Source organism: Bombina bombina, chromosome 6, assembly GCF_027579735.1.
Source record: "Bombina bombina isolate aBomBom1 chromosome 6, aBomBom1.pri, whole genome shotgun sequence".
NCBI lineage: Eukaryota > Metazoa > Chordata > Amphibia > Anura > Bombinatoridae > Bombina > Bombina bombina.
Genome location: NC_069504.1, coordinates 867,683,122 through 867,708,155, shown reverse-complemented (window position 1 = coordinate 867,708,155; position 25,034 = coordinate 867,683,122). Strand labels below are relative to the sequence as shown.

The 25,034-nt window shown below is 42.9% G+C and overlaps 1 protein-coding gene across 1 annotated transcript in view; it reads right to left on the bottom strand.

Moving 5' to 3' along the window:
- Positions 1–25,034, bottom strand: part of LOC128663813 (vitelline membrane outer layer protein 1 homolog) — a 47,753-nt gene that overhangs the window by 11,990 nt on the left and 10,729 nt on the right. The window contains exon 2 of the mRNA XM_053718335.1: positions 2,471–2,583. Coding sequence (XP_053574310.1) covers positions 2,471–2,583 — 113 coding nt within the window. The remainder of the gene's footprint in view (positions 1–2,470; positions 2,584–25,034) is intronic.

Genomic DNA, 25,034 nt, shown 5'->3' with positions numbered 1-25,034 from the left:
CAAGGTAAGCCTACAGTTTTTAGTCACCCTTGCACACACTTCTACGACGCATCCTCAGACAGTTAAGCTTATAGTGACTCCTCTTTAGTTTTAGTAGATAGAGGCCAAAGGCAAATGTTCAGGCTGTTGACAAAATTAGTTGTGGCACAGAATAAAACTCAAGTCACCACTCCTATTCCAGTACTACCATTCACCACACCTCTTCTAGTACCAGCTTCAAATGTCGCTGTAACTGTACCCCTTAACAGGGATACTGTTTCAGGCCTGCATGATATTTCCCACACTTCCAGTCATAGGGTAGCTGTACAGGGTGATACTAACCCTTGCCTTATTCATCCTCTACATACCCACATAACTAGTGCTGGAAATTCCAGGAGATGCAATGTGACAAAGGGAACTCTTGCTCCTTTCGTCATGTTTGCAGATACTGTGAGGGTCAACACCCAAGGGCTGATTGTGCAAAACAAAGAAAGTAAACTTCAGACAGATTTGCTACTAAAACGACAGCTGTAGTCAAGGGCGCCAACACCCCTGAAGGTGGACTTGCTTGAATCTTGGCTCCTTCTCTACTCTGACCATCAGGGCGCTCAACTATTGCTTTCTGGCCTAACAGAGGGTTTAATTATACCAGTCACCAACAGGGTTGGTGGCTCCAAGACTTATAGAAATCTGAAGTCTGGTTTCCCAATATAGTCTGTGATAAATTGAGCAAGGAACTCGACCTGGGTAGAATTCTCGGCCCATTTCAAAACCAACCTTTTGATAATTTGATTGTTTCACCTTTAGGCCTGGTCCCCAAAAAAGAACCCAGCAAGTTTGGTCTGATCCAGCAACTTTCCTACCTTAAAGGACACTCAGTTAATGATGCTATTGATCCAGCTTTAAGTTCTGTGTATTATTAATCTTTTGATGATGCACTGAACTTAGTTTGAGTGGCTGCTAAGGGTGCACTTCTAGTAAATCTTGACATTAAGTGTGCTTTTAGACTCCTCCCTTTACACCCATTGGCATTTCCACTGATGGGGTTCAAATGTCAGTGTTCTTTCTACATACTGCTGCCTTCCCATGGGCTGTGCATTATCTTGTGTCCTATTTGAAGCATTTAGCTCTTTTCTTTACTGGTCGGTTAGTGCAGTGGTGGGTTATGATGCTATAGCTCATTACCTTGACGATTTTCTGATTGTAGGGGTCCTGTGATTCTACTCAGTGCAAAACCATTATGGAAGCTATGCAATATTTAATGCACAAATTTGGTGTTCCCTTAGCCGAGGATCAAACCCTGGGACCTTGTTCTTGTCTCACATTCTCCTTATTGATGTTATGTCACCTCCCTCCAGACAAAATTTCAAGGATGTTTCAAGTAGTTCAAACAGCCTCGTTATCAAATAATATTACTTTGAAACTGTTACAATCTCTGCTTGGTCTGTTGAATTTTGCCTGCAGGGTGATTCCCTTAGGTCGCATCTTTAACCGGCAGCTTTAAGCCCCATTGAAAGGTACTCAGAAAAGTCACTGTCTCATAGTTTTGTCCCAGGACATGTTGGAGGACTTTGCGGTGTGGGAACGTTTTCTCCTTAACTTTAATTGAATATGTTTGTGGAGATCAGATCCTGTCCCTAGCCAGTCCCTCCATCTCTTCACAGATGCTTCTAGGTCTTATGGATAGGGGGCATATTTTCAGGGGCTTTGGTCTGCAGGTCCTTGGCCACAAGACTGGGTATTGAAAGGCCTCACTAAAAATCTAACCATTCTTGAGCTCTTCCCCATAGTCTTGTCACTGGAACCTTGGGGTCATAGATTTAAAAATAGCTCAGTTATCTTCTGGTGTGATAACTTAAGTGTGGTGCACGCTATTAACAATCTCTTCGCATCTTTGCCCCTGGTAATTTGGTATCTCAGGCAGCTGGTCCTTCGCTGTCTTAAATTCAACATTAACTTCCTTGCAAAACACGTCCCTGGAGTTATCAACTCTCTAGCAGATGCCCTTTCTTGCTTCAATTGGCCACTCTTTAGACAGCACCACAAGCTGCTGCAGAAGGACTTATCTGTCTGGATTTCCTTTGGCAGTTGGCGGATCCTTGACCTCCTTAATAAAACTTTCCCTCGCCTCTAGTACATGGACCACATATTTCAAACCCTGGAGAGAATGGGAATCTTTCTGCCAGAATTCAGGTCAGTCAGTAGCTCAGGCATCGCATGCTCTTTCTAAAAAAAAATTTCTAAGAAAAAAATTGGGTTTCGTGTCCTTTTAAATTGTGATGGTAAAGTCACAGGGATACTAAGATGGTGAATTGCAACTAGGGTAAGATTTTTTTTTTAAATATTTATATATTTTTGCAAATTGAAACAAGTGCTTTGCTGAAAAAAAAAATTAAATCACTAAGACTGATAACCAAACAGTGACTAAAAACAGCTTTAGTACTTTTCTGTGATATGGCTTAGCAATGTGAATATAAGTGATTAAACTTACAGTCCTACTGTAGAACTGATTGTCATCTGATCCCGATTGTTCATGAGATTGACGCAGTATAGACGAATGCCATTCAAACCAGTGTCATCGCCTGATCCTTGTGATTCTTGCACCTGGGTCAACAGATACTTATATGATTCAGATAGCATAACATTTTCTTATTTACTTATATTATCAAATGCACACCACTATACTAATCAGAGGAGATGTTTGAATACTGTTCTTGAAAAAGGTCTTGGCGTGAGACCGAAACGTTTACCTGATTTGATACACTTAAAATTGAGAAAATAAAAAGCTGGAAATAATTTAGTAAGACCTGTGAGGGCTTCTTCATATACAAGGAACTCTTTACATTATTGGAAAAAAAGCTGCAGCACTTCAAGTAATTTTCTTTGTGTCTTATTTCAAGCAAAAAGACATAGGCATATATATATATATATATATATATATATATATATATATATATATATACACACCACACATACATACATACACATACACTAGAGTAGAAGAAATTGCAAATTACATCAATGAAGCAAACAGAAATAAATCCTTATGGTGTCATATGCCAGAGTAAAAATAAAATCCAACTGTAATATTATTCATATTATTTAAACTCAAATCTAACAATGATATATAGAAATATATATTTAACTAAATGGTGACTTTTATTAGTTGGGGGCTTAACAATATAACACTGTAGCTTATCACAAGGTAGTTGCTAATTAAGGGCTAGATTATGAGTGGTATGCGTACGAGTTTAAAGTAAATGTGTCCGCTTAAGCGCAATCTAATTTAACACGCGTCAGCATAGCGCAATTTCAGAGCTCAAAGTTAACTGTTACATGAAACAAAAGAGTTGAACAAAATTAAGCACTGGTGGTCTGGTTTAGAGCCCCTGAGACCACCATGGATGTGTGTTTGTGTGCAAGTCTTTGTGTGTGTAAGTATATATGTGTGTGTCTGTATGTGTATATATGTGTACATGTGTTTGTGTGTGTATATGTGTATGTACGTGTATACATATATATATATGTGTGTGTATATTTTATATATACATATATATATATTTATTGTACTCTTTAGCTATGCTATGTAAGGGTTCTGTTCAAATAAGGTGTGTCGTTCAAATGTGTGTGTAAGCAAATCCAAAGGTAAGAAACTCTGTTACTGCAAGAGTTTAAGTGTTTATAGAAATGTAAAAAAGAAATTTGAAACTTAAAAGCTCAATTTTGCCTCCCACTAAAAACCGTGAACCTTCTGTTGTTAAGTGAAGGGACCAATAATAAGGTGTGCATTCATTTCTCTAGTTATATTTGGATGCAGAGTATTGAAAAGGAGGTCATGGTTTCAGTTTAAAATTTCTATAAAAGCGACATGAAACCGAAAAATGTTCTTTCGTGATTCAGATAGAGTGTACAATTTTAAACAAATTTTCAATTTACGTCTATTCTCAAATTTGCTTCATTCTCTTGGTATCCTTTGTTGAAGTAGCAGCAATTAGGGTTACCACCTTTTCCTCAAAAAAATACAGGTCATTGGTGAGGGAGGAGCCACAAAAGGGCGGGGCCACAAAAGAGGCAGATTCACTTAATGTTGCATGACCCTACAAGATTGAGCTTCAGGCTCCTTGATACAAGTACCGGGTGCCTGGAGCTCAGTTGTCATATGCCCTATCTGAATCATGGAAGTTTAATATGACCAGACTGTCCCTTTAAATCTTCTCTTCCTGCACTGGAAGCATTTATCAAAATAAACCTTGAATTTGTTGCCTTTAATACGTATAACTGGAGACAACTTGGATCTCCAGATTAAAAATGCAACAGGACACAATCAATCTTTTAAACTAACAAAAGGGTATCGTGTATAAAACGATAAAAGTATAAAATGTAAAACTCATCTATATTGTAGGAGGATATTCAGCCCAACAATTACCCTTTTTTACATATGAGTGTAATTTGCTCTGTGTTCAGTTTTATATTACATAATCTAAACTTTTGAATATGCAGCTTCAAATTAACACGCAGGATATCCATTGTCCCTTATCCTATCGCTTAGCACAGGAACTAACATTCTAGCAATCTTTTGGTTCCTGTGCAAAGAGACATAATGGAGGACAGGAAATATTCTGCTTGTTAATCGGAAGCTACATTTTATGCCAAGTATAATATTCCTGCAGAACCCCAGAAGAGGAATTAACTTTTTTTTATTAAATAAGAAATACAAAAAGTTTGAAATTATAACAGAGGAAACATTTTCATCTACCTCATTTAATCTACCCTCCAGAGATAAGAGGATTTTTTGTTTAGAAGAACAATCCTCAAACTGGTAATACAAGGAGGGGGGAATTAAATCAAAGAGATACAAGATCAAGAGGCAAAAAACAAGATAACAAAATAAGGGAAAGACCAAGGAGAGCTCCAAGTCCCTTCTCGCAAATCAGAATGAAGCTTTGAGAGTGATCAACTTGTCCCCCCACACACTCTCAGAAGATCACATTTCAGTACTTACGAAAGGACTGTTGATTTGTCCAACTTCAAATATAGCTAAGTTTGAAGTGATCAAGGACATACTACTATATATTAGAAAGTTAGCATTGAAGATCCAATTTGCTAATAAAAATAGAAACTGGAGATACAAATGAGAAATGGACAGAAGATGAACTACTCACATTACACAATCTAGAAATATTACTAAAGGAAAATGACATGGAATCCAAAGACAAATGGAGAGAAAAATTAATAATGATATCAAAGTATGTCCCAAAAACATCTCTTCACATTTGGAAGTATTTAATTAATTAGTTTGATGTGAAATTACTGATCTCAGATTATTGCCAGCTTCTTTAAATTTGTCAAAAAGGAACAAATAGCCCTAACAGAGATACAACAATGGAAATATGTCATCATTAGAGAATCAGATAAAGGGGGCAATATAGTAATCTGGCCCTTGGACATGTATCTCAAAGAAGTAGAAAAACAACTAAGAGACACAAGTTGTTATAAAAAATAGATTTGCAATCCTCTGACAAATTTTAACTCTTTACATGAGATCATTTTGAAAAAGCAATTGATAACAAAGTAATAACAGATAAGGAATATAAATTCCTTTCAGTGGATAACCCAAAAGTTTCCGCCTTTTATTTAATACCAAAAATCCACAAAAATATTAAAACTCCACCAGGCAGACCGATTCTATCATGTATAGAGAGTTTAACTGAAAAGGCCAGCCAATATGTAGCCTAAGATTAAGAAGATTTAGAACAGAACTACCATCATACATCAAAGACAACGTGGAGGTCCTGCAAAGATTGGAAAATATCTCCATAAATAATGAAACATGGTTAGTCACTGCAGATGTGGTATCCCTGTACACAAATCAAACATGATTTGGAAATAAAGGCAGTAAGATATTATTTAAAAGGAGGATCAGAAGAATGGGATCCACATGATGAGTTTATACTAAAATTGCTTGAATTTGTACTTACTAACATGTTTTTTACATTTGCAAATCAATTCTACCTACAAATGAGGGATACGGTAATGGGAACAGCATGTGAACCCACCTATGCCAACCTCTTTCTTGGCTGGTGGGAAAATGTGGAAGTATTCTCAGAAGAAAACACACATATGACAGAAAAAAATCCAATGTGTATCCGCTACATAGATGACATCCTGTTCACATGAGAAGGGACAGAAAAAGAAATGACCAAATTTACTGAAACTATTAACAGAAACCAATGCAACATCAAACTAAAAATGTAAGAAGAGACAATCAGCGGTTGACTTTTTGGACTTAATTATTAAAAAATAACATGATGCAAAACTGTCAATGGACCTATATAGAAAATATACAGCTACTGTATACTTCATAGTAGCAGTGCACATGCACCAGGAATGGTCAAATCCTAACCGACTGGGGAATTCCTTGACAGATGTGTAGTAATAATGAAGATTTCCATGTCATATCTAAAGAACTGGAAAGTAAATTGATAGGCAGGGGATATAGTAGTAGTATAAAGAAGGCTAAATACAGAGCAATAAAGACTGAAAGATCAACTTCATTACACAAAAAACAAAGAACAGGACGGCCAGACAAGACTGATCCTGACATACAGCACACCAAAAATTGGTCAACATTATAAATAAATATTGGGAAATCCTACAATTGGACAACACTCTAGGACCTATAATTCGTAATAGAATACAAGTAATACAAGTAGGGTACAGAAGAACAAAAAAATTAAAAATATGTTGACCAGTAGCCTTTTTGGCATGGAAAAAACACCTTCTTCACTAACACCTGGGTCCTTTCAATGTGGCACTTGCTCAGAATGTAAATATATAATTCATATGACTCAAGTAAAAGACAGGTTTCAGAAAATTCATAAAATAAAGAAATATATTAGCTGCATTACAGAGGGGTCGTTTATGAACTGTCCTGCTCATGTGATAAAATCTATGTGGGTATAACCACACATAAACTGAGGGCAAAACTTCTTGAACATGTTAGAAATATAAAAAAAATCTTCTAAAGATGCAGAAGATGGCAAAACCCTTACCACAGTAGCTCTTCACTTTTTGAAATACCACCATTCAAATCCCAAATTCCTTAAATGTAGAGGTATTGAGAAAGTATCAATGGGAATTAGAGGAGGCAACAAAGAAATAATTTTACTCCATAAAGAATGTAGGTGGATATATCTGCTGAATTAATTTCATCCTAATGGAATGAACAAAAATAATAAATATTACAGCTTCTTGTAATGGTTTGAGATGAGATATCAAAGAAACATACTTGTGTGAAATATGTATAAAAGATTTACTCTTCTATTTCAGGGTAATTAATAAAATATGGCAAATTCAACAACACTAATGAACACAGGTTAAAATCCCCCCCCCCCCCCCACACACACACACTTTTTTCCTCCCTTCCTTCTCTTAACTTGTAGTTGCAATAATAACTGCCATATGAAGAAGGATCACAAATTCATGTATTGGTTTACACAATTGAAGTACACTCATTAATCAAAACCCTTATCACAAAAGAATACGCAAAGATTAATACAACTAAAGACAATTCACACAAATACTCAAGAAGAATTAATAACATTCTTAGCATACTGTAAGATGGAAAAGATAGGTCACTGATAGAAAATTAATACCAGAACACGATTAAATCACACACAAAACAACACACAAAAATAAACACTATTGCATGAGGCATTTTATTTCATTTTATTTATTTATTTATTTATTTTTTCTTTTCTTTTGCACAATAAAAGTTTTGCATTAATATTTAAGTCTCAGTCACTAATATGACTCTATTAGATGAAATAACAAATATTTATATTGTACAGGACATTCAATAGAAAAAATATATATAAAACATCTCACAAGAATAATTACTCAAATACAGTTTCAAGAAACAGAAGCTAATGTACAAACCAGAGGGAGAACTATATATACAAAGCAAGCTAACGAGAACGATCATGTCACTATGATTGACATGTAAATGCTCCTATGAAAGGATAAAGGCGGGACTAAGCGTGTAATATAACCAGGAAAAATGGAGGCACGCTGCCTTTGAAAAAGCTTATAAGCTAAATGCATCAGAGGGGAGTGAGGAATGGATGGGGTCCTTTTTTTTTTTTTTTTTTTTTTTTTTTTTATTGAGGTTCAGAATAAGGCATACATAGAGTATAATAAACAAAGCGTCACAATAAAAAATAACAGGTAGATTATAACATAGGTTTGAATAGAGACACAATGCATACCTGAAAGAATTCAAAATAACGTGAAAGTACAATGCCTAGTATTCTGTATGCTCCCAAGATGGTAACAGAGGCCACTCTTGGACCTCAGCCAGTGGTATATAATCATATATAGGGGCTATTTCAAATATAAAAGACCACTTTTGGATCTTTAAATGAAAACCTCTTTTTTAGAAATGTAGTAGAATGCTATAACTGATAACTGTGAAAATTTTACCGTATCGTAATTTGCGTGTGATCAGAGTATACCATTTAAATGCTGGATAGAATATAAAACTACATAAAACTTGGAGATTACAACTATGGATGTATGTATTGTAAGGGTTGGGGGATAATAAGCAAATGCTTTTTAACATATAAAATTTTAGTGGGGTGATATAGAAAGTGCAGGGCAAATAACCCGGAGCGTAGCTAAGGGTTAAGGCCTGTAGGAGTGAGTGCTGCTGTGTGTGTGTGTTTTAGTTACAATGTTGCACTATGTTGGGAGGGGTCTACTAACCTTATAAGAAGGATGTACAGGAATTCCACTTCCTCTTTGTTCCTGTGGACTCCCAGAAGAATTTTCAGCTTAGCAGTTTGCAGCATTTTCCAATGGAAGGCGAATCTGGAGAATGGGAAGAAATGGAGTTAGAGGACGTGGAGTGGGTCGCACCATCCCCATCCGGAACTGTCACGGTGGGTCTGGGCCATGGGTCTGGGCTGTGTCTGCCTGTTTCTCCCTCAGGGGGGGGGGGTAGCCCACTGTTGTTCTCTTCTCCTGCACGGGAGAATTTGGGGGGGGATGGTGGCCCCGGTATAGCCTATCCGTCGTGTGAGACAGACTGTAGGCCCTCAGGGGAGATTGGGCCTGAGGGGAGAGTAGGAGCGCCCGGCAGGTCGGTTTTAGGGCCTAGGGGGTCCCAGGGGAGCTCCGGGTTCGGCTCCGGGGGTCCCGGCTTTGTAGCCGGGGGCTCCGGTGTCGGCCTTAGGCAGGGGCCTGTAGTGGCAGGGCCCAGCGAGGCCTTAGGAAGTGCGGGCACCTCGGGGGTGAGCGTCGTTGGCGCGGGTAGTGGGAGCAGTGCGGCCTCACCTGCGGCAGTGGTCCTCTCCGGGGAATCATTGGTGGCGGCGGTGGCTCTCCTCCAGTCCTTGGCGTCGGTCCTCGCGGGTACGTCGTCGGGTCCGGCGGTACTTCAGGCCCCGGCTTTGGCCTACGGCGAGGTACAGGCCTCCGGTCCGTCGTCCCTCGTGGCTTCTAAAATGGCTGGCGCGTCGACTTCCGGCGGCGTTGCGCGCTCCCGCGTCACTTCCGGTGACGTCATTTCCGCTTGCGGCAGTCGCAATCTGGACAGCGAGCAGAGCGGATCGTTCCCCCCGGGCTCCGAAGGTAAGAAGGGAGCACCTCGGGGGGGCGCCAGGAGGCCAGGGGGGCGCATGATAGGCCGGATAGAGGGGCAGAGGTGCTGAATCATGGGGCAACTGTGAGCGTGGCACCGGGGCAGCAGGGGCCTCCGGAGGGCGCTCCGGGGGCGTCACAACAGGGTGTGCGCACTAGAGCCGCAGTTGGACACAGTAATAAGGGGGGGGATGCCGAAAGGGCACCCGCCTCGCGCTCACGGCCTACGTTAGGAGGGGGAAAAGCTAAGGCGGCCCCCGCACGCGCTGCGGCCCAAAGTAAAGGAAAGGCCCCCGCGGCTAAGACCGCGAATAAGGGGGCCATCCTGGCGCACAACGCGAGGGGCGAGGCTGCAATAGCGGAGCCCCAGGGGCAAGGCCTGCAGGGTATCATGACGCCCAGCAGGACTTCACCGGCACGATCTGAGCAAATAGCCACAAGGGGGGCTGCCAAAAGGGGGCATGCTAGCATTAGCGTTGGCACTGGGGAAGGCTTAGAGAGCCCCGGGAGGGGACAGGCGAGACAGGCTAGGGGATCGAAGTCTCAGGGTCGGAGTAGGACCGTGAGATTTCAAGAGGATTCGACTAGCGGGTTGGCCACCAGTACGGATGATGATGCGAGTGTGGCATGCGGTGTGAGTGACAGTGACCGGGAGGGCTATTTAGAATTTGAGGAAAGGGGGGATAGGGAAGAGATGGCTGGTCCTTCCCGAGGTACCCCCCTCTTGGCTTCTATTTTGCAGGTACCCAGGACTTCCTCATCCAGCAGGGATATGGCGACTCAGAGTTCCGGAGCTCTCGTGCCTAGAGGAGTCAGCAGTGCTTCTGGACAAGGCCAAGCCGCATCGGGCGCTTCCTCTGGTGAGATGCAACTTGGTTTACCTAGGGGGCGGTGTAATTCTTCCAGCTCTAGTGGGTCAGGGTCAGGATCTGAGATAGATGGGTCCCTGGGTTTGCACACGAAAGGGCATAGGAGGATGTATAGAATGTTGAGGAAGATGAGTAAGGGCAATCACAGGGATGACATTGCCAGTAGTGGGGCGCAGTCATCTCAACTCTTAGGGGTTGCTGGGGGGTCACCACAGGCGGTGAACAGAAAGGCAGCGGTACACGGGGATACTTATTCGTGCCAGGTACACAGTTTGCATGCACACCTTAAAACTAAAACTGTGAAACGTATTCAGGACGGTAAGTATGTTAACATGTTTGAGCTGTCTGCAGAGGCCTTTAAGTTTAAGGAGATGGCGGAGGATGGTACGGGCCCTAAGAAATTTAGGCGGCCTGATACCCTTGAGGAGTGGCATCGGTGTTTCCAGGTATACGCCACTTGCTACTTAGAGAGGTTTCCCGATCAGGGGACTGCACTCTTCAAGTACGTTGACACCATCGATGCAATACACAGAAAGTTTGCCGATGGTGCTTGGAGGGAGTATGATATGTTATACCGGAAAAAGAAAGTGGGCAACCCACTGCTTGATTTTGGTACGATGGATTTGCACCTCTGGGCGCATCTTGATGCGGAAAGGAGGGCGCAAGGAGGCGCCATAGCGACATCGCCCGGGGCTAGGCAGACTTTGCGCTTTCGACGGCGACAAGGGGGTGTATGCTGGCGTTACCAGGACAAGGCGTGTGAGCGGGGCACTTCGTGCACGTTCAAGCACGTCTGCAAGTTTTGCAGCGGGCAGCACCCCGGGGCTGATTGCTCCAAAAAGCGAGACACCCAAACTGATCGGTTTGGGAGCAAAGGAGGCGCTGGCGCTAAGGGCGGATTCACCACTTAGAGTCCAGGTCATTTGTAAATGGCTGCGTAGGTACCCTGATAGGGCGGCTGCTCAGCTTCTGGATAGCGGGTTGCGTGAGGGCTTTGTGATCCCGGTAGTAGGCCGGGTGGGGGGAGCACGAGACAGGAAAATCCTGAAATCGGCTTCCCAATACCCTGAGGCAGTCAGGGAGAAACTGGGCAAAGAAGTGGCCTTGGGTAGGGTCGTAGGCCCCTTTAGGGACCGGCCGCTACCAGATTTAGTTGTCTCCCCACTAGGGGTGGTCCCCAAGGAGGAGACAGGTAAGTTCAGGCTTATACAACACCTCTCTTATCCGAAAGGGCGGTCGGTAAACGACGCTATACCGGAGGAATTGAGCTCGGTCCGTTACCAGTCGTTTGACGACGCGCTGGCTCTGGTTAAGGAATGGGGCCCGGGAGCATTAATGGCGAAACTAGACGTGGAATCCGCGTTTAGGCTACTCCCGATTCACCCATCATCCTTTGGGCTGATGGGGTGTTGGTTTGAAGGGGGTTACTATGTGGACCGTTGTCTGCCCATGGGCTGTTCGATATCCTGCGCGTACTTTGAGGCATTCAGCACTTTCCTGCACTGGGCGGTGGTCTCGGTGGCGGGGAGTGATAGAGTGGCGCACTACTTGGATGATTTTCTCCTGGTAGGGGCGGCCAATTCGCAAGAATGTGCCTTCTTAATGAAAGTCATGAGGTTCATGATGGCCAGGTTTGGGGTTCCTTTGGCAGAGGATAAGACGGAGGGGCCGTGCACGTGCTTGACGTTCCTTGGTATCGAGATCGATTCAGTGGCAGGTGAATGCAGGCTGCCTAAGGAAAAGGTCGCCAAGATGTTGGCGGCGGTGCGGGCCATGGTTGCAACGCAGACGTGTTCGCTGCGGGAACTGCAATCGCTCCTTGGCCTCCTTAATTTTGCGGGGAGAGTGATCCCGTGGGGGAAGGGGTTTAGCAAGCGACTAGAGCGGTGTTTGGGCGGAGGTAGGGCTCCGGCATCGCGTATTCGCATCACGAGGGACCTCGTGGCGGATTTGCAGGTCTGGGAGAGGTTTCTCCAGGACTTTAACGGCGTCTGCATGTGGCGAAGGGAGCCGATATCTAACCAAGCGCTACATCTGTTCACGGACGCTGCAGGAGCATCCGGGTATGGGGCTTACTTTGAAGGCGCTTGGAGTGCGGAGCCCTGGCCGACCGAATGGGCGACCAGAGGGCTTACACGCAATCTTTGTCTTCTGGAATTGTTTCCTATCCTGGTTGCGGTGGAATTGTGGGGTCACCTGTTTAGTAACAGGGCTGTGATTTTCTGGACGGATAATCTCAGCGTGGTGTTTGCGGTTAAGAGGCTTTCTGCTTCATCGCCGGTGGTCGTACATTATTTGCGACACCTGGTGTTGAGATGTTTGCAACTGAACATTGACTTTAGGGCACGGCATGTGCCAGGGGTGCAGAATATAGTTGCGGATGCACTGTCGTGCTTCCAGTGGGGGGCATTTAGGGCTGCGGCGCCTGCCGCGGCTCCTAATGGTCTTTCTTGCCCTCTCTTTTTGTGGCAGATGGCGAAGGACTACAGCAACTGATCCCGGTGTTGCGGGCTTCGTTGGCGCCCAGCACATGGTCGGCATACGTGAGGTACTGGAGTGAATGGGTAGGTTTTTGCGACCTCCGTGAGTTCCCCTCTTGCGAGGGCGAACAAGGGTTTTTGTTGCGCTGGCTGGCGGAGCTGAGAGGTAAGCGAGCAACGAAGGGGGCGGTGGTAGCAAGACTATCGGCTGTGGCTTTTTTCTGCAGGCTATACGCCTTTAAAGACGAGTCGCGATCCTTTCTTGTTAAACAGCTGTTGAGGGGCTGGGGTCGTCTGGAAGTTCCACGACGAGACACAAGGGAGCCCATTACGGCAGAACGGCTAGTAAAATTATTGGACGTGTTGCCAGAGATATGTTCCTCACCTTTTGAGGCCCGCCTCTTTGGGGCGGCCTTTGGCTTAGCGTTTCACGGCGCATTAAGGGTGGGTGAGTTGGTACCGCGAGCCAGAACGGCGGCCACAGGGGGGGTCATGCACAGCGATGTTCGGCTGGTGGAGGACTCCGTGCTATTGTTCATTCCCAGGTCCAAAACGGACCAGGAGGGCCGGGGAGCCTGGCTCTCACTGCCGGGGCAGCAGGGTGTTGCCTGTTGCCCAGTGCGGCTAGTGTCATCTTACCTGGGAGTACGGCCAGGAGGCTCCTCCAGGTTTTTGATACATGCTAATGGAGACCCACTGACCAGATACCAGTTTGGCAAGGTATTGGAGAAGGCAGCGCAAAAGGCTGGCCTAGACGGGTCTCGGATCGCCCCACACTCCTTCAGGGTGGGGGCAGCGACGACAGCAGCAGAGCTGGGTTGGTCCTCGGATCGGATCCGCTCATTGGGGCGGTGGAGGTCGCAGCGGTATAAATCTTACGTTAGGCCGCTGTATGTTTGAGATCGGGGAGCAAGGGCATGCATGCAAGAGTTGGGGGGCTTGCGGGGGTGATACCAGAAGGTTATGGGCCAAGGTTGTGGACCTGGTCTACTGCAAGCGGGCTAACTCTTGTTTCCTTTGTTTCAGAAATACGTCCAGGTCCTGTACGGGTGTGGATCGTCGGCCATTCATATGTGCACTGGGCCGCAATTAGAGCTGCAGCCATGCCAGGAGGACAGCAGCTAGGAATTGAATCGTCCAGGGCTGTGTTACGTTGGCTAGGGTGCAGAGGCTTGTCTTGGTCAGATCTGCCTGCATTGCTCCAGACCGCAGCGAAAAGGTGGGAGAAACCTCACATTTTGATAATTCATGCTGGCGGCAATGATGTGGGGGCCATTCCCACATTGGATCTGATCCGGGCAATGCAGTCAGACCTGAGGCAGTTCAAACTCTGGTTTCCAGGTGTGAGAATCGGGTGGTCGAATGTGATCCCTAGATTAAGATGGAGGCACATGGTGTGTCATAAGGCAGCTTTCCAGGTCAGGAAAAAGATCAATAGGGACCTGAGGAAGCAGGTAGTGGAACTCGAGGGTTTTGTGGTAGAGCACGGGAACATCTCGGCAGCCCATAAGGGTTTGTATAGGCAGGATGGGGTTCATTTAGAACCGGCAGGAGTAGATTTGTTCTTGCAGAACATCAGGCAGGAGTTACTCCTAAGAGTATAGGGTGGCGGCAAGAGTCAGGACCATTGTATATGCAGGTCAGTCTCTTGTGGCGGGTGGTCAGGATCACGGCTGCAGACTGGAAGGAGGTTTGGTAATGGCCATTGCGGTCAGGGTGACGTCACAGGCTTGGTATGCTTGGGCGTGCTCGGGCTGAGTATTGTTAGGCCGGAAAACCCCTAATTATGTAAGCTGCGTGAGTATCTCCGCCTTGTGGTCTGCAGCTGTGTCCCTTGGCCATTTTCTAGAAGGGGTTATTCATAGTTAGATGTAGGCCCCGATTGCCGCCACCCGTGGATAAGTTAACTGCCAGTTCCACGGCTGGTACCAATAAATGCGACCCACGGGTCTTTCACCCACAGAACTGTGTTGTGTTTTATTTATTAGTTGTTAAGTTATATTAAGTGTTAAGTTAAGTTAAGTTACAAGCAGACACTCAGGAGATGTAGGGCATTTAATCCCTTAAGAAAGTGCAGGGCAAATAGCCCGGAGCGTAGCTAAGGGTTAAGGCCTGCAGGAGTGAGTACTGCTGTGTGTGTGTGTTTTAGTTACAATGTTGCACTATGTTGGGAGGGGTCTACTAACCTTATAAGAAGGATGTACAGGAATTCCACTTCCTCTTTGTTCCTGTGGACTCCCAGAAGAATTTTCCCCCACCCTCCCAGCCCTGTTATGCACTGTTGTTGAATTTGTTATGCTCTGTTGTTTTGTCTTGTCATCCAACCGGATGGATTTGTTATGCATTACGGATTGGCACTTGTAATGCATTATGGATTTGATGATAGGCATTACTGATTGGCACTGGTAATGCTCTATTGATTCAGTCAAAGAAATAACAGGCGGCAATCGGTCTGTCATTAGGTCTCTATCGAGACTAGGTGTCTGAGGCAGGAAGAGGGTTACTCGAACTACTTCCCTAAGACCAAGGACGGTAATTTTGAACTCCCCAGTTATTGACATGCTGTTCGTCAAGTCAAGGCTGGACCTACAGGTTTGGAGTTAATAATGCTTGCACCCTACTCTGGCGGGTGGTCAGGATCACGGCTGCAGACTGGAAGGAGGTTTGGTAATGGCCATTGCGGTCAGGGTGACGTCACAGGCTTGGTATGCTTGGGCTGAGTATTGTTAGGCCGGAAAATCCCTAATTATGTAAGCTGCGTGAGTATCTCCGCCTTGTGGTCTGCAGCTGTGTCCCTTGGCCATTTTCTAGAAGGGGTTATTCATAGTTAGATGTAGGCCCCGATTGCCGCCACCCGTGGATAAGTTAACTGCCAGTTCCACGGCTGGTACCAATAAATGCGACCCACGGGTCTTTCACCCACAGAACTGTGTTGTGTTTTATTTATTAGTTGTTAAGTTATATTAAGTGTTAAGTTAAGTTAAGTTACAAGCAGACACTCAGGAGATGTAGGGCATTTAATCCCTTAAAGTGATGGTAAAGTATTGCAAACTTCAACATGCGATAGTATAGATAACAAAAAAAAAAATGCACTTTCATTCACCAAAACGCTGAAAACTGTCAGTATTTGTAAATATTTACTTTTTAGATGCTTCCATTTCAGCTCCGTTCCTCCACCTGTACAATCGCCGCCATAGATTTTAAAAATCACGTGTTTTCAACTTGCAATCAGAATCCTGGCCAGTCGGGGACTGTAAAACACACTAACATGCCCCTCGTTAGCTATGCGCATGCGCTACATGTTAGATCTCAGACTGATCGTCTGAAAACATGTATTAAGCAATTAACGCATGCGCAAAGTGAATAGTTGAACAATATTCCTTATATAATGACGTAGAGAGCGGGTTGTTCCGCTCTCTACTACAACTCATACACAGATCAGGAAGTAATACTGGGGGCGGAGCAAGGAGCGATAACGCTCAGTAAGTAAAATATTATTTAAAAAAAAAACAATTGAATTTTAAATTAAAAAAAACTAGCGATTTTGGTGATAGAGACTTAAGTAATACGATTTTACCTTCACATTGCCCTCAATTTACCATCACTTTAAGCGTTAGAGAAAAGTTTATAGAGAGGACTCCGCTGTGCGTGTCGCCCAAACATACTATTTAAATGCTGGGTAGAATATGAGACTATACTAACTTGGAGGTTGCAGCAATATATATGGATTGGGAAATAGAAGGGAGCTTAATATAAACCAAAGAAAACTGCTCCAAATGATAAGTCTCTAGGACCTAACCAGATATGAGTACCATATGTATAAAAATAGGGGAAGATCCCACGAAAACATATTAAAGAGAAAGAATTCTGCCTCCTATTAAGGGATGGATGTATAACACTGTCATACCAGCCCTAACCTTTGCAAAAGACTAATAAAAATTAAGAAACTGAAAAGTTAGGTATCCCGCGGCCCCAGCCGCTGGCAGCAAGACACCACTATAAAATATTATACTGATATAAGTAAGGCGTAAAGGCTGTAAGGCATTCAAAGGTATACGTGCAGAAGAAGCTGGATATGGTTCCTATAGGCAGTTAAGGAGTGGGTTAATGGGAGAGCATTTAGAGTAAGGGCATACCTAAGCATATATTGTCCAGCAATAAATAAGTTACACAAAAAAATAAAAAATAAAAAATGCAGGGGACCTGCAGCCTTTCAACAAATGATCTTAGAATGGTTAGATATGTACTACAGACATACCCTGTCAAAGCGAGGCTGCAACAGGAACATGCATGCAATATGGTACTAAAGTACTAAACTTGACATCTTTATATAAACAGTAGAGGATAATGCAATATTACAAAGCATATGGTTAGGTAGTATATAAGTCAAAAAACAATGTAAAGGGACCTGCAAACATTAGATAGATCGCCCGTATTGAAACATAAGCACATTGCAAATATACATATTAACTGTTATAAATAAGATCAGGGTATATAAACAAAATTATGGCAATATAGAGGGGATATATAGGAGTACCAGTCCCCCAACTTAGTATATGCCTTGAGAACATGAGCAGCTAGATCAGACTGTGTAAGAAGGATTATGGTAATAGGGAGTTAATATTTAGCAGTGTAACACCCCAAACTTAGCATATTGTCATGAAAACATGAGCAGCCCTCCCATTGAGAACGAGTGAATACTGTAGTGGGAGATTATGATGAGAATAAAAAAAATAAATAAACATTCATATACGTTTGCAACGGAAAGTTATTAAATCCACGGAGCCAAGTAGTAGAGGGTGAGCTGGGTATGATAGAGATACATAGGATTATGCTCCACAATAATTTGACAATAATGCATATAGTCACCCCACTCCGGTTTTCAAAGGGTAGGTAAAGTTTGGAGTAAGGACCCAGTGTAAGCGAAGTGTTGTTTCCTTTAAGTCCTTTCGTAAAGCTACCTGGTGAAATGATCCCACAGCCAGGTCTCCGCACTGTATCTGAGCCAGGTAGTACTGCTGCCCTTTGTTATATTGCAGCAAATGTCTCTTTACCAGCACGAGTCCGTCTGCGGTGGCCAAATGGTGATCCCCTCCTGACATGGTCTCAGCGTCACTTATTAAAGAATGGTAGACCGGATCTGATCCTTGCACATAAGTTCCACTCTGACCCATATGTGTAGTTGTATCTATCTTTGTGGTGTTATTCGTAGCGGCGGTCAGCTCAGGTAGGGAAGCGGGCGCAAAGTATATTTCCTTGCGGGTCTCCACCGTACTTGTTATGGCTGCCGCATTATCTTCTCCTTCAAGCCTGCGATCCGGCCAGAGGCTAAGAGGCACCGTGCTGTGAGACACATCTCTGGGTAACTGGTGGGCCTCTTGCATATTCAGGAGGGACTTTTCTGAGCTCAGGCTTATTGGTGTCTGGGGTGTAGTCGAGAGGGCCTCTCCCCCAAAGGCCCTCCCGGTCGCGTTGATATCCAGGCTCTCCGCTATCACCAGAGCATGTGTAGTGATAATTGCACATAGATCCCTTTCTAGGTCGCAGAAGTACTCCTGTAGTAGGCTATGCATATGTGTCTCCCACCTTGCTAGGGCCTCCATTTGTGCTCGTCGGATTAGGAATAATTACTTTAGTAGGTTAGTCTCTTATAGTAAATAATGGTTCTCTCATAGGAAGAAGAAAACAGTCAGTATATGACTGCTGGCTATCCTATATTAGGATATCGTAACCCCGGAGTTCAGGGGGGGTAATGTTGCGGCAGCCCCAGACCTACGCTCCAAATCCTTTACAGGCACTTCTTCTGTTGCTGGACTTACTGCGTAGGTGCAGAAGTTTTTCAAGATGGCTTCAAGTCTTGAGAAGAAGTGTGTCACGTAGCTGACTCAACAAACATAGGCTTAAACTTTGTCAAATCTATCCACTCTTAGAGTTTAGTTGTTAATAGTAGGAAAAAGCTGCTACAGGATAGGAAATGTCGAGATTTACAATATATAACTCCTATAATTAGTGCCTGTCTCAGAGAGCTTCATTGAGACACGTCTTGCCGCATTGAGTGTAGGCTCCGCCCCTGGGGTCCTTTTTTAATCATGAGTTTAACCTTTTAGCGGGAAACGAACATGTTGCACAATTAATAGCACAAGAAACTATAGCAATGTATATGTAAAAGTGGGGACGGTTAAAAAAAAAATGGATATACACTTCAAAATACCAGAGGGAACAAAAGGTCAACCTCATGAATGCCAATAAGATCATTATTTAAGAATTAATCTAAGAATTAATCATAGGCAGGTAATAAGAGCTGTTATACACAGCTACGTTAAAATTCAACAATCCAACTTTACATTGCAAGCCACTAATACTATACCCCCTAAGGGCTGCTCCAGTAACAATAATGTGAAGGGATAAAAAAAGCAACAAACAAATAGTGTTTGTATTCAGAAAGTGAACGCAGTTAAAGTTATCATATATTACTACGCTATGATTCAACAAACAAGCTTGTATATGGGTATTAAACTTAATTAACTTTCGAAAGCTTATGATATTAGACCACAATTTGTTGCCTCATTTAACACTATTATGAAGTTTCTTCCCACATGCATCACAGTACATGTTACAATATCGATACTTCATTAATAAGGAAACTTTAAAGGTCAGGCGCAATCACATTGATCCCTATCTCATACAAACTTGAACAGAATGTTTCTATTTCCTATAGATACAATTTAGCAACAAAGTTGCATAATTAAATATAGTTTACATTGTAATTTCAAGTATTATGAAAGATACTAAGCGGCCTATTTATGAAAGGCCTGTCGGACATCATCAGACATTGCGGATCATGTCTGACAGACCTCGCTGAATGCAGACAGCAATACGCTCTCCGCATTCAGCATTGCACCAGCAGCTCTTGTGAACTGCTGGTGCAATGCTGCCCCCTGCAGATTTGCAGCCAATTGGCCGCTAGCAGGGGGTGTCAATCAACCCGATCGTATTCAATCGGGTTGAATTGCGGCGATGTCTGTCCACCTCCTCAGAGCAGGCGGACAAGTTATGGAGCAGCGGTCTTTAGGCTCACCAGAAACACGGGGCATCAAGCTCCATACGGAGCTTGATAAATGGGCCCCATCGGGGCCAATTTATCATATGGCAGGCGGACGTGATTCGCTGTAGCAAATCATGTCCGCCTAACATTGCTAAATGCCAACAGCATACACCGCTAGCAGGGGGGTGTCAATCATCCCGATTGGATTGGGATGATTGCAGTCTGCCACCACCTTAGGACTGCTGCTTCTTAACCCCGGGCGTAGAAAGCAGCATCGGCTGCTTGATAAATCTACCCCTAAGTATTACCAGTCTGACTTATGTGATTTGGAGTATCATAATATTCTGTTCTTGGGTAAATACGGATGCATACGAAGAATACCAAGATTTCAGCCACAATTTGTATATTATATGTATATAATATAGATGGAAACAATCTTATAATAGATATTTAATATCATATAGCATAAACTGATAGGTATAACTTTCTTCATTTTAGAATAATCTTATATTAAAAGTTATGTTTTAACTTGCACTCCTAAATGGCAGTTAGTGAACTTGGGGTAATTATAGCTCACGTTTTTTCTATACTTATTCTACCTATAAATATTTAGACTAGATTTGGTGGAGTGCTAGAAAGTGTATACTTGTGTCAGTGTCTATACTAAAATTTTGGAAAAAAGAAATACAAAAGTTTTAGATTTTATTAATATAAAATTAAACACAAAGCTATTTTGTTGCCTGTAAGTATTATTGATATAAACTGTGCTCAATTTGAGCAAGTACTTTTAAAAGTTCTATATCAGGGTTAGTCCTTAAATTGGAAAGGAGTCCCTGGACGTATTTAGTGCCGGCAGCACACATGCTCAATGCACACCTGGCACGCACCATGGATGCTCACGCAATAAAAAGCTGAAAAATAAAAAAAAACGGATTTTGCATTGCAGGTATTTTAATAATGCCGGCACCGGCTCCTAATAGCAGAATACCAGCTGTGCCGGCTAAATACTGGCTGGGTGGCAACCCTAGCAGCAATGCACTTTTGAGAGCTAGCTGAACACATCTTATGAGCCAATGACAAGAGGCATGTATCTGCAGCCACCAATCTGTAACTAGCTCCCAGTAGTGAATTGCTGCTTTTGAGCCTACCTTGGTAATATTATATATAATATTTTTATTATTGACTTGGAGCAAGGATTAAATTGCATCTTCTGGCAAGCAGGTAGCTGCAGCTTCGTGTCTGTTCCATCCTCCAGCTTCTCGTAGCATTCCTGGGCCAGCCTATGTGTGCTGGGCCCGGATACAAGATCTTAGGATCACGACTGGAAGTCACTTTTCTGGCTACAACTGGCTTGGTGGCTAAAGCACTCCTTCTAAATATACCTGACCGGATGGTCGCCTACCTTGCTGCACACAATACCTGACCTGCTTGATAGTTAAAGCACCTTTCCTAATACACATGACCGGGTCAGCATTTACTCTGTCTTATACGGCACCAGTGCTTTGGCCACTTATCCCGTGGGGGCTATAAGACCACTGACATACAGGTTCACAGTCTGCATTTAGAAGATGAAATACAGCTATTCAGCTATCACAGTCTCCTGTTAAGAGGGACGCGTAAATCCCACGGCCCTCTTTTAACTGACCTACAGAAATAACACTACTAGCAGTGGTTGCCTCTACATCAGACCCGTGTGTGTGTGTATGTAGGCATTCGTCTAGCATATATGCTTTCTAGCCCTGCCTAGCATCGGAAAGACTGATACCCGATTTCTGGCACCCAAGTACCAACTTTTTCATCTATTGGCCCCAGAGCATCTACCAGAATCTCTTTTTACAGGGTCTGGTATATATATGGCTTGTTAACAGAGGGACGGGTGACTCCCGTGGCTCTCTGCCATATTGTTTCTTAGGATCAAGTCATCTGCCTCCCTTACCTGACTTTCAGTGGTACCGAGATTCCCACTGCGACTCTACAGAAGCCGCCGTCAAACTGCGGAGCCTAAGCTGTCTGTGGTTGGTGGCGTCCGTGTTAGCTGGAATCACTTCCTGATTGGATCCTGGTCTCTTGGAGATGTCATGTTTCGGAGGAGATGGACGTCATGAAGTTACGCAATACTAGCGTCGGATCGTGTGCTCACGGATAGAGCCTTTTGTTGGATCGGCTTGAACTTGTGCTCTGCATATCTGGTAAGATTACCCTGCTTTAGCGGAAAGAGAGCCGGCTAAAATATTGTGTTCCCTACAAGGCCTCAAACGAACATTGCCACAGGCATACTCTTTGGTATAAAAGGGCAGCCAAGTAGCCGGACCTCCTCTGTGTAAAACAGTGACGCCTGTATGGCTCAATTGGGCGCTGCAAGAATTTAAGGTACTATTCCTTAAGGCTGACTTTGAATTCCCATTAGGGGTTAACAAGCCTGGACTGTTAAGACAAGGCTGATAAACTGTGACAGATAGGTTCCTGTAGATTTGAATGATATGTACTAGCTAGAAGTTTCTATGGATTTATATGTTGTATGTTGATATCCTTTAGTATAGTAGGTGACTTAGTAACATACTAATTGCAACCTTTTGCTGGATGAAGTTTATTGGTAATAATTATAGCTATTATAAGAAAGTAATACAACTGTGAACAAAGCTATAGTATTAAAAACAGATTAATCTAGACTAGTACATTTCTACTATAGATTTATTGTAAGGGTTGTATATTATTGCCTCTTCTGTGCCCTGATTCTATAGGTAAAACTTTAGATTTACATACTGGCCAGATCTTATATTTCACATGACTCTATAAAAAATGGAAATTATATTCTGTATCACCACACGTATGTACACTTCCTTTTTGCCTTTTTGGCTTATATTTGAGTTTTTTTATGTGTTTTGTACCTATATAAATTCACTTGCCAGTTAACACAGGTTCTGAATTCAATTGGCATACCGTTACATAATTATCTGCTACTCTTCAGGTCCTGTAATTGGCGATTATCCTATAGATCACCAGGGTCTCTTTTACAATAAGGGACTTAGTTGTGTTAGTTTTATGTATTGTACCGCCAATTTATCTCACATCTCACTACACTATATCACTATTTTAGTGTTGCAACGTTTTGTCGCTCTACTTACTCTTGCCCTCCTTTTATGATATGGTTCATGGACAGATATACTGAATATCCCACACTAAAGGTTCCTCTTCCAGTATGCCCCCTAAACAAAGGGAAATAAAAGACAACAAAAATGCGGAACCCTCTTCTGATTCTTCAGAGAGGGGGGCCTTAATTCATCTAACTGCAATATGTCAAAATTAGCTCTGGAGATAGCGAAAATGATCACACCCCAATTAGATTCGGTTAAACAAGAAATAAAGCTGGAAATCTCTAGCTTGACTAATGAAGTTAGGCAGGTTTCATCTAGACTAACTGAAGTTAAAACAAGAGTATTGGACTTGGAGGATAGGTTGAACCTACAAGACCCTATCTCCAGAGCACATAGCAATACTCTCTCCCTACTACAGGCCAGAATTGAGGATCTGGAGGATCGCTCCAGGCGCAACAATCTTAGAATTGTTGGCCTACCTAAGATAGTTGAATTCCAGGATTTGATAGTTTTTGTATCTTCTACTCTGCCCCAGGTACTGCAGATCCTCTCCCCCCCACCTGTTTCAGATAGAAAGAGCCCACAGAATAGGCCCCATGTGATCTAATTCAGGAGATGTTAAATTTGTAAATTTTCAAGATAAGACCTTAAATACTATAGGAAATTTAATACGTTCTTAGTTGGGTCACATAAGTTAATAATTTTCCAGGATTTCTACTCTAAAACCCTGGCAAAGAGAAGGGAGATGTCCCCTTTTTTGTCAAACTAATGAAAGATGACTATAATGTCAGATTGATATATCCTGCAAAACTGATAGTGATAAGACTCTAAATAATGTGTCAGAAGCAGTTTCTTTTTGCAAGGTGGCAGGCCTTCCTTAATCAGCAGTTTAAAATGTTAGTACATATTTATCCAGAACTTACATAAAGGATAGATTTCATATTAGATGTATGTTTGGTTTTAATTGGGATCACATTTTGTGATGTGTTGTTTTATTTTCCCCCTTTTTTTACCCTCTGCCCCCCCCCCTTTTTTTTATGTTCTTCCTCCCCTCTCTCTCGCTCTCCGCTACTTATTCAAGATGATGACAGAACCACTTAATATTGTATCTTGGAATGTGGGCGGCATAACCTCGCCAAATAAAAGAAAGGCCATAATTAAGCAGCTGGTTAAACTCAAACCGGATATTGCCTGCCTACAAGAAATCCATCTCAAATTGAGGCCAGTCACTTAGATCCAGTCCAGATGGAAGATTTCAAATTTTAGAGATTTTAGTGAATAAAGTATGCTTTATCTTGTGTAATATCTATGGCCCAAATAATGTAGACAGTGTGTTTTGGAACAATATGACAGGTAAGCTTCATAAATAAATAGGCCAAAACTTAATAATTGTTGGTGACCTCAATCTAACTGTACCACCCAATCTAGACAGATTAAATAAAAAAACACCAATCAGTAGAGATAGGAAGACCCAAATAATACAGAAACTCTGTCCCCAGTTAGGACTGGTCGATATTTGGCACATTCAGAGCCCAGATCTTAGAGCGTATAAATGTATCTCTAAAGGACATCAGTCCCTATCCAGGATCGATATGTTTCTTATTTCAGATTCACTAATGGGTCTCAAACTGAAATCTGATATCAAAGATATTGTAATTTCCGATTTTAGTTAATAATATCAACTTCCAAAATTGGCTAAAAGGTAAATGGAGAGAATTTTATAATTTGAACTCTTTACATACAGAGAAGATAGAGGTCTTCTGGGAAACAGCTAAGGCTGTATTACGGGGTGATATTAAAGCCTATCTATGTTGGCTGAAAAAAAGAGCTAAGCAACGAGAAATCCAACTGTCCAATCAAGACAAGAATTGTTATAATGCCTATCTAGATAATATTTCTAAAACACGGACTGAGTATGTGAATGCAA